Source organism: Lipotes vexillifer, unplaced genomic scaffold, assembly GCF_000442215.2.
Source record: "Lipotes vexillifer unplaced genomic scaffold, Lipotes_vexillifer_v1.1 scaffold4, whole genome shotgun sequence".
Taxonomy (NCBI): domain Eukaryota; kingdom Metazoa; phylum Chordata; class Mammalia; order Artiodactyla; family Lipotidae; genus Lipotes; species Lipotes vexillifer.
In genome coordinates, this window is record NW_006785876.1 from 272977 (window position 1) to 282330 (window position 9354).

At 50.4% G+C, this 9354-nt stretch overlaps 1 protein-coding gene across 1 annotated transcript in view; it reads left to right on the forward strand.

The window, feature by feature from the left end:
• The window catches only part of ZFAND3 (zinc finger AN1-type containing 3), a 160715-nt gene extending 152019 nt beyond the window's left edge, over window positions 1–8696 (forward strand). Inside the window, exon 5 of the mRNA XM_007458309.1 lies at window positions 8300–8696. Coding sequence (XP_007458371.1) covers window positions 8300–8454 — 155 coding nt within the window. The 3' untranslated portion in view covers window positions 8455–8696. The remainder of the gene's footprint in view (window positions 1–8299) is intronic.
• The last annotated feature ends 658 nt before the right edge of the window (window positions 8697–9354 follow it).

Consider the following 9354-nt stretch of genomic DNA (forward strand, 5'->3'; position numbering starts at 1 on the left):
TTGTACTGTGCAAGGTGTGAGGGGTGACAACAGCTGGGAGAGCTATCCTGGTAACAGCCAACCTTCCTTGAGTCGAGGCTTCAGCTGCTCTAGTCTTTAGTGCCCGTAACAACCCAGTTTATAGGAGACACACCGGAAGGTCTGAAAGGCTAAATGGCTTACTAGCACCACACAACTGTCAAAGCAGTGCAGCTGGAACACGAATCCAGTACTTGGGCTCCAGAGCACAAGATCCTCACTGAATTATCCAGAAAGAGAACTTGAGGTTCCCCTAAGGGACGTGCCATAGCAGCAGGGGTGGGACTAAGCCAGAGGTTTCTCCCAACACCGGTCTGTCATCTCTGTCCTCCCCTGTGACCCCAGTATGTGGACTGTTGAAAGGCCAGCAGAGAAAAGTGGGGTAAGTATTCCTCTCTTTTCCAGGTGTTGTTCTAGAGAGATGCATGGCATCTGCAGTCTGGTGTCCCCTGACGGCATTGCCACTTGGACATTCTGGACTTGGATGAACTGGCTCTTGCCAGTGTAGCCTTCAGGGGTGGCGAAACAGGCCACAGTTCTCTGCTGACCCGTGTGTGAGGAGCCTGGCTTTAACTAAGTTGCCCCCGTGGGCTCAAGCTTTGCCCTCGGCGGCTCTTGGGTAGGATGGGTTCGGCCCTATTTTTTGCCTCCACTGCAGCTTTGGAGTTGGTTTTCTAGGAGACCTCTCTGAGAGCATAATCTTTTACAGGACAAGGAAATACTGAAAGAGAAGGCCAGCAAATCAGGAGCCTGCAGAGAGAAGGATAAGGTCTCCCCAAAAAAAGAAGTTTCCTGCTTGTACCTCGCTATTCTCCTGAGGCCCCAGAGAGGTGGGGGTGGGCAGAGGAAAGAGGAGGCCAGGAATGCAAGCACCTTCTAGGGCTTTTGAATGCTAAAAAGTGCCCCAGCTCCTAAGAGGCTGACGCTGGCTGCCTGCTTTCAGCTACTGAAAGGAAATGTTTGAAAGAGCAAGTCATTATTCCTGTGGCAGAAGCTGCCTTGAGCCATTTTCTCTGTTTTTAAATATATGTTCATCTCTAGGTAAAACAGCCTAGCACAACGTGAGCCTGCAGCCAGCCCCCTTCTCCTCGAGCACCAAGGGGTTACAGAGCTTGCTGGGGGAGGGTTCTCAGGTCAAAGCTGAGGGCACAGTTTCCTTCCTGGTGCGGGCACCTGGCCCCCAGGCCCGGCCCACCCCTACCTCCCACACACACCCTGTGGCAAAAATAGGGAAGGCTTTTTCTGGGTGGAGGCAGGAATGAAGGGTGGAAGACTTGTTCTCTCGATGCCGGGTGGTAGAAGGAGATGTTCCTGGGACAGGGCGAACATTCCCCACGGACGAAAGGAAAGAGGTCAGAGTTTTTGCAAGAATGGAGCAGTCTGAAGAGACGGCAATAAAGGACACCAAGAATGGTGGATTTTTCTATACTTGGGAACTGACGTGTGCACACACCGTGTCGGGAGCTTCATTAAGCTGGGCCGTGACAGCCCAGCTCCCCCTCACCACCAGCCGCTCCCAGGGCCTTCGCGAGTGCTCTTTGCGTGGGCTTGTGTATCTTTGCCTTCTGTCACAGTGCTTTTTGTTGTAGTGTTTAGCTTGTATCTAACTGATGTTTTAATTGATTTGGGGGAAAAAAATGATTGCTTCTGTTTTAGAGCTGTCTTGGTATTGTTCTGTGGTTTTTACTAAATTGTTGAGTACATTGGGCTCTTCTAAATTGCAGGTTTTCCTTCCCCTTGGAAAAGAGACTGATGCCTGCTTGGTGGTTCACTGTGGCTTTGGTTCCAGCTCCTTGGGCAGCTGACTCTGTCCATCCACCCATTCTCACCCCCAGCCCAGCCGAGCACTGTGTCAGCTAACTCAGTGAGCCGCGATCCAGTTCTTTTTCTTGGAGTGTGATTGCTTTTCCCTCCTCCATGCAAAGTCAGGGATGGAGGAGGATGTAAAACAGACACGTTCCATTCCCGAAACACCTGTGGCTGCTTTGCCTGTACCATGGGCCTGATGAAATAAAATGCATTAAGATCCTTTAATGCATTTCTGTGCTACAGATTCTGCCTTGGGCATTGATTGGGTCAGCGGACATGGTGTAATCCAGGGATTAATGCTGGTGGGAGTATAAATGGTTAATGCTTTCCAACAGGCTTTCCCGTACCCACCTGCTGTTCCCAACGTGTACTTACAAATGAGCTATGAGGTCAGTTAGCTGTCCCGAGTTTTAAGAAACTTTTATGTTGTTGGAAAAATGTGATTCTTTTCTTCTAATGTGCTTGCCCGGTCATTTCAGACACGAGTCAGGTATATTTGTTGTTTATGTTTGAAATAGACACTTCAGATAGCAAATGGTACCTATTGAGCTGAGATTTGGAGGCTCTGTTACCTAGGTTTCTCAGGGAGCTTTGGGAGGCCTTGGGTGGGCTCTGTTTGCTGTTTGGATAAAAATGTCAAGGTGCATTCTCTGATTTACCTCCTACCTGGACACACCTGCCTGGGGCTTGTTGCTGGTGGGCAGGCACCGGGAACAGACGTGTCAGTCTGGATAGCGCATACACGCATGGCGCCGCCTGAGGCTGCACACCTGGAGATCATTTTACAGTGCCTCGGTCCCCAAGGCTTGTCAGTATTTTTAGGTTCTGCTTGAACCTTTGACGATCTGAAATTCAAATGAGCAAGAAAGTGTAAAACATTTCTTGTGAGTGAGGTGAAAACACCGGAGCAGCTGGAGCTGAGGCCCATCCTGGTCTGAGGCTTCACTGATGAAATGGCCACTTTGGGAGAGCCCCCGAGTCGGGGGATCTGCAGGAAAACAAATGTTTAATTAATTAAAGTCCACAAGTATCCAGAGCTGCCCAGTTTTGTCAACTTTTTTTTTTTAAACATAAATTTATTTATATTTTAGGCTGCGTTGTGTCTTCGTTGCTGCCGCGGGCTTTCTCTAGTTGCAGCGAGCGGGGGCCACTCTTCGCTGTGGTGCGCGGTCTTCTCATTGTGGCAGCTTCTCCTGCTGCGGAGCACAGGCTCTAGGCACGTGGGCTTCAGCAGTTGTGGTGCGCGGCTTCAGTAGTTGTGGCTCGCAGGCTCCAGAGCACAGGCTCAGTAGTTGTGGCGCACGGGCTTAGTTGCTCTGCAGCATGTGGGATCTTCCTGGACCAGGGCTCGAACCCGTGTCACCTGCATTGGCAGGTGGATTCTTAACCACTGCGCCGCCAGGGAAGTCCCTGCCAACTTTTAAATCGTGCTTTTTTACTCCAAGATAAAGCCAATAAGCAACATTTCTGTCTGGCAAGGATTGAATAAAAATGTCAAGGGTTCAGACTTCGTGAATTTTGGCATCGCTTTGTCTCCTTTAGGAAATTCCATGGGAAAAAGACAGTTCCAACCCCTGCTCAGTTCTTCAGGTTCAGAGGGAAGCACTGGCCTGGGGATCCAGGCCTCAGCCAAGGGTAGGGGCTGTACTGCCTGCGGGGTGACAGGTTGGCTCCGCCCTCGGTGCTCCAGCTCCTCCTCCACACACCTTCCCCACCCCCAACACCACAGTGGTGCCTGAGGATGGGCGGGGGGAGTGGGGGGAAAGGGGACTGGCTGATGAGGCCAATTATCTGGTTCAGCTGCCCTCAGGGCCCCTGCCTGCCAGCATGGCTGAGAGGTAGTGACTCTTTTTCCTCAGGCCCTGGGTGTTCCTCTTGGGCAGTGATTGTCAGTGATTTTTGTCAACAAGTAAGTGACACAGGAAATACTTTACAACTTCATAGCACTTATAGTCAGGTATTGGGTGTTAGTTATATCATCTTTGCTTAATGATGGCATTTGTCAGACTGTTCTCAATCCTGGTGTATAGTCTCAAAATACCCACACCCGTCTCTGTGTGAGCAGAGGTGAGATTTAGCTATGGATGAGGGTGTCTGAATGAAATGGATGACTTTCAGATGTTAGCTTTAAAAGCTGAAGTTTGGTTCCCACCAGATGAGCATTTTTAGAAACCCGCATGTCGGACCTTTATGAGTCTTGGAAGAGTGAACCTTGGATCCATTTTCTGCCGGGAATGTGTTTTTAGACGTAAGGTGTCGAGCATCTTCAGGTCTATGTGGCCTGTGGCTCTACACCAGGAGGGCTGAGTCCAGGTGTGCTTATTTATAACTGTGAGCGGCCTGCACTGAAATGCTTGTCCTCCCACAGGAATCCCCCGGCCTCTCTGTTCAGGGTGAGGGTGACCTGAGCGTGCTGCCTCTGCGTTTCTCATTCACATGGGATCCTTTCAGGCCAGAGGGTTAAGATAGGTCTTGAATTGTACTTTTTGCCTTTTGCCTGCTCTGCCCCCTCTGTTGCTGTCCACAGCCACAGCACCCTGCGAGGAGCCCAGCATGGTTCAGCCCCTGTGGCTCCCTGGGCAGGCCTCTTCTTCGTCCAGCCCTGAGGCTGCCTGCTCAGTTGAAGGTTTTTTTGAAATGAGGGTGTAGCTGCCGGAGACCTTGCAGCGTAGCTTGCAGAACGGGGGCAGGACGGCTGACTGGTCTCACCTGTGCTGGTCGGGCCTCCTCCTCTCTCCCCATGCCCAGGATGGCCTGTCAGGAGCCAGGCAGTGGCAGGTGGAGAGGGGCCTGGAAGGTGGGCCATGGGACCTAGTGCTTAGACAGCTCTTCTGCACCCTCGCCTTTTAATCAAGGGCTTATCCCAAATTGCTCTTCTGTGCTGACAAACAAAGAAACACCCACACAAATTCTTGAGCGTTTTTGTGAAATTTACTGAAAAGAGCTCTGCAGCCTTAACGGAGCTCTGCAGCTTCCTCCTAGCCAGCATTTCTTGGAAAACCAGTGATCCGGGGCTCCCAGGAGCGGGCAGCAGTTGTGTGATATGGCAGGGGAAAGGGCTGAGGTTAAACCACATTTAGTATTATAGGCTGATCTTTTTTCAAAAACTTTTGCCTTGGGTGTTTTCCTCGCTTTTGGGGGGTTGGCATCCTTTTAATCATTATCCTACTGCTTATCTCTCCAAAGCACTGTATGTATATAGCTATCATAAGCAAAAGTATATTGAAATTGTTTTTAATACTACATGATGCTGAACTATGGGACCATGTGGATATGAATTGTACATATGTGAGTTTGATAATGATTTATAACTTTTTAAAATCGGGGAGAAAGAATTTTATGATACCCTGGATAATAATACCAAAGCCCCTGTCGCAGCTCTGCTGATCAGTTCAGTGTCATTTCTGCTTTCTTTCCCTCTGGACACTGCCTTGGCTGACCCACTCTGGAAAGGCCCCACTTGGTTTCTAATAAACGGCATGAGGAAGTGTTGAGGCTGTAAATCCCCTTGTGCTCTAAAACTGTGTTCATCACTGAAATGAGAACAATCTGCTTCCCCAGCAGCCTAACTCACTTCTCTCCATATGCCCAGCGTGGTCTCCAGATTTCAGAGAATAATTGAACGTTCATGACACTTGAGTGGTTTCTGGAAACAGGTCTGTGGGTATCGAGAGAAGAGAATAAAGATTCACCACCCCCACGTCACCCCCGAATGCTTTCCTATATCCAGAACAGCCCACCCCAACTACTGACACCAAAGTACATTTAGCCAATTGGCTGCTGTCAGTGGATAATACCTACTCAGCATTTGGGACAAGTTCCAGCATGTAACTTCCACTTGGTGAGCGAACTTGACAGGAGAGGGAATTGAGCTTAATTTATATCATCTAATAACCTCAGTGCAGCAACTTGGGAAGTTAGCCTTCCAAAATTTCCCCCAGACTTTTCCCCAGTGAATTACAATGCCATATATTGTAATTTTTACCAGCTCTGCTCCCAGCTGAACTGGTAAAAATTTACCTGTTCAGTGATTTTCACCTTTCAAAAATCAAAGGCAAGTGTCAAGCGAGGTGTGTCTGACAGAGGTACACAGAACTTGAGTAGAGAAATAAGGTGTTTTTGGCTGAATGGAGAATCCTTGGGTGGGTAGAGAGAACATCCAGGAGTTCTTGTGGTTGTCGTGCCCTGTTTCCTTTTCCAGACAGAACCTGGGGCTCTCAAGTTCACCCACCGAGTAGGTGGTCCCCAGGAGTTGGTGGAAGGCAAGCTAAAGCAGAGCTGTCAGGGGCGTAGTGAGGGCAAGATTGGAGCCTCTTCCCTCCATCCCAGTCTACCTTTGACTACTGAGGTGTTAGACTGAGCCAGGGCTGAGTTAATTTCAGGGGTAATCCATTTCCTGCTACTTTTATTCAGCCAGCACCATTCATCAGGAGAGGAGAGCCCTTGGGACCCTCTTCTGCATCATCCCAATATCTTGAAGGAAGGGAAGCAGGGATCTTCCCACCCCTAATTATAGATGCTGAAGGTATAGAAATATGTCAGGACTTGGCGACAGAAATGCCTCCACATGCTTTCTGCTGCCACACAGCTGGTACCCCTACCCCAAACCCCGACCTGACAGCAGGTTCTCCCCGACCAGGTGGGCTTTGCTCCAAGAAGATGTTTGTGCTTGTTAGATGCAAGATGCATATTGAGGCCATCCACGCTTCTGCTGTGAAATCCTTTAGGAGAAAGACAACTGGTATCCAGTATCTTCAAGTAATGAATTTATCAGTAAATATAACATATACTACTAGCTCATTAATCTTCACTTTGCTTTTGAGCCAAGTGGGAGCTCAGCTTCTCAGTAGACAAAAATTTCATCTCTGTTTCTCTCCTTAAACCTAGTCCTAATTTAGAGTCAAACATATTGCCCTGCTCTCCCTGGGAAGCAGTTAGTGACGTGGTTTTCTTTTTTTGTTTTTTTGTTTTTTTTTCTGTACAGTGGATGGTCCAGGGTCGGCCTGGTCGCTCAGGCCTCCATGGGCACCTGTCCGTACTCAGCATGAGCTAAAGGCATCAGAGCAGGGCTGTGAGTGTCAGTTGAGGAATATTCTCTGGGTAAAGTTGATCTTAAAAGTTAGGGCTTTTGAAATCGTTGTCCATCATGGCCAGTCTTTGCTTCAACTTCTGATATCCTTCTAAAATCACTGCCTCCACCCCTCTTCTCTGAAAAAAATTAAGGATGGGGAGGGGGACGAATCACAGTTTGCAAGTGGTGGCTGTCCATTCACTCTGGCTGCTGGGGTCTGGGCTTAAAAGAAAGAAATCTCTGAGAAGGGATGATGTTTGCTTGGAGAATAAGTGAGGAGAGCATTGGCCGGGGGGCACTGCTCTGGGATGCCTGCCCCAAGTGCGCAGGGAGAGGTGGTTTAGGAAAGGATTCCAGCTCACTGCAGGTCAGTCCTGTGGACCTGGTCTAGGCCCGTGGGACCTGGAGGTATGACCAGATGCATCTGTTGGGATGAGGTGATGGGGAGGAGCCAGCCGAGATCTCACGCCCCCTCCCCTGAAAGAAAGGGCCAGACAGACCCAGGGAACATCGGGTGACTGTCGCTGGCACACATCCACACCCGCATCAGCACTCCTAGAATTTGACCAGAAGGGGAGAATGGGCCACATCCTGACACAGCTGTGTTCCCTTTGTCCTCTGAGCCTCTCTGCTGACACCCTGAGGGCCTCCTCTCATTGTTTCCTACCAGAGGGGTTACATCTGTGCCTCTACCTGCTCTGCCGGCCTCTCCTCAACTCTTTGTTCTCCAGCGTTGTGCTCCCAGGAGGCCCGAGTGTGTGGGCCTCACCTCCTGCCCACCAGGTGGGGTTGGAAGCATCAGGCTCCACTAAGATGCCAGTCGGAGCTCGACATTTCTGTTCTTTCCTCTCTTTAAATGTGCTTGAAGTAACCCATTTTCCTCTGAGAGCCCCCATTCATGTGTGAGCTTTGGTTTGATCACACCCACGGTCCCCATAATCATTTCTGCCCCACCCCCCGCCCTGGTCTCCTAGAAGCAGTGCGTGTCTTGTGGTAGATACTGAGGTTTGTCCAGGCCAGGGAAGCGCTGAGCTGCCAGCTCTGGGCTCTCCCGCCTGTGTGGGGCTGGGAGGGAAGGGGCTCAAGAGCCCACTCATTTCTGAGGCAGGCGCTGCTGAGTCACCTTGGGGTTCCACCCTCAGGGTCCAGGCAGGAACAGCATTGAAGGCACATGTGCCCCTTGGACGTTCTGAGGACGTCGTTGGACTTGCGTGAAAGTGCTGGCTGTCTTGTTAGAGGGGGGATGTTGTAATAGGCTCTTCAGCAGCCGGAGCCCCTGCTGCAACCATCGTCCACTCACTGGACGGCCCTCCCGCTCTCTGGACCTGAGGGAGAGCTGGGCTCTGTGCACGTGGAGGCCACCCTAATGGTCTGTCTTCTCTGCTTCCCCCACTGCTGCAGGTTACGTGTTCTGTATGTTGCATCGCCTCCCTGAGCAGCATGACTGTACGTTTGACCACATGGGCCGTGGCCGAGAGGAAGCCATCATGAAAATGGTGAAACTGGACCGGAAAGTGGGGCGCTCTTGCCAGCGCATTGGGGAAGGGTGCTCCTGAAGGCCGGCTTGGCCGCTACGTGACGCTGTTCTTAGTTCACTAATGTTAGCCTTATTTAGGACAGAGTCAGCCAGACACCTTGTACTGGGCACGCGTCAGACTACAGCCAGTCCGTTTCCTTTCCTTAGCCAGCCATCCTGGTACTGTAGTTTAGGGGTTGATGGTGGTTGAAATTGATTTCTGGCTGGTTACTAAGGTGCCTGCTAGCCATTGTATAAAATTAAAACATGAAGAATATTTTATTTTGAGCATGGCTAGTGGATTTAAAACAACACATACCTGTCACTGCTGGAGTCAAACTTACAAAAAGCCTTAAGTGGAAAGTGTTCCAGACGGAGACTCTGAGTCAACAGAGGAGGAGAAGCTGGTGTCAAGTCCCCACGACGCACATGGCTTTGCCGGAAGCTCTGGTTAGTGTTCGGCCTTCACCTCTTCACTGTCCTTAGTCCCAGTAGCCAGGATACCTGATGGCCACGCGTGCCCGGGCCATGGGAGGCTGTTGAGATTGGCCCCGTGGCTGGGCTGGGTGGTGGCCTCGCTCTCCCACTGAGCAGGAAATGGGGGTAGGGACAGGTTAAGAAAATTTACCTGACTTGCTATGAAAAAACTCTCTCATCAAACGAGAAGAGAAACAGTAACCTCACTTTGAAAATCAGCTCCACTCAAGCCTAGTCCACGAATGAGAACCACCTTTTCTACACAGGACCCTTGGTCATGAGAAGCGACCGTGGGCGCGCCCTGACCCACTGGCTCTGGTTTGCCGTTTGCCGAGTGCAGGGATCTGGCAGTTGATCAAATAAGGCTAATTGCAGCACCGCAACTGTGGCCTACAAACTGGCCTCTGCAGCTAGATTTCTATATTGGAAGTTTTTAAAAAAGATGTTTCATAGCCAGCAGGAA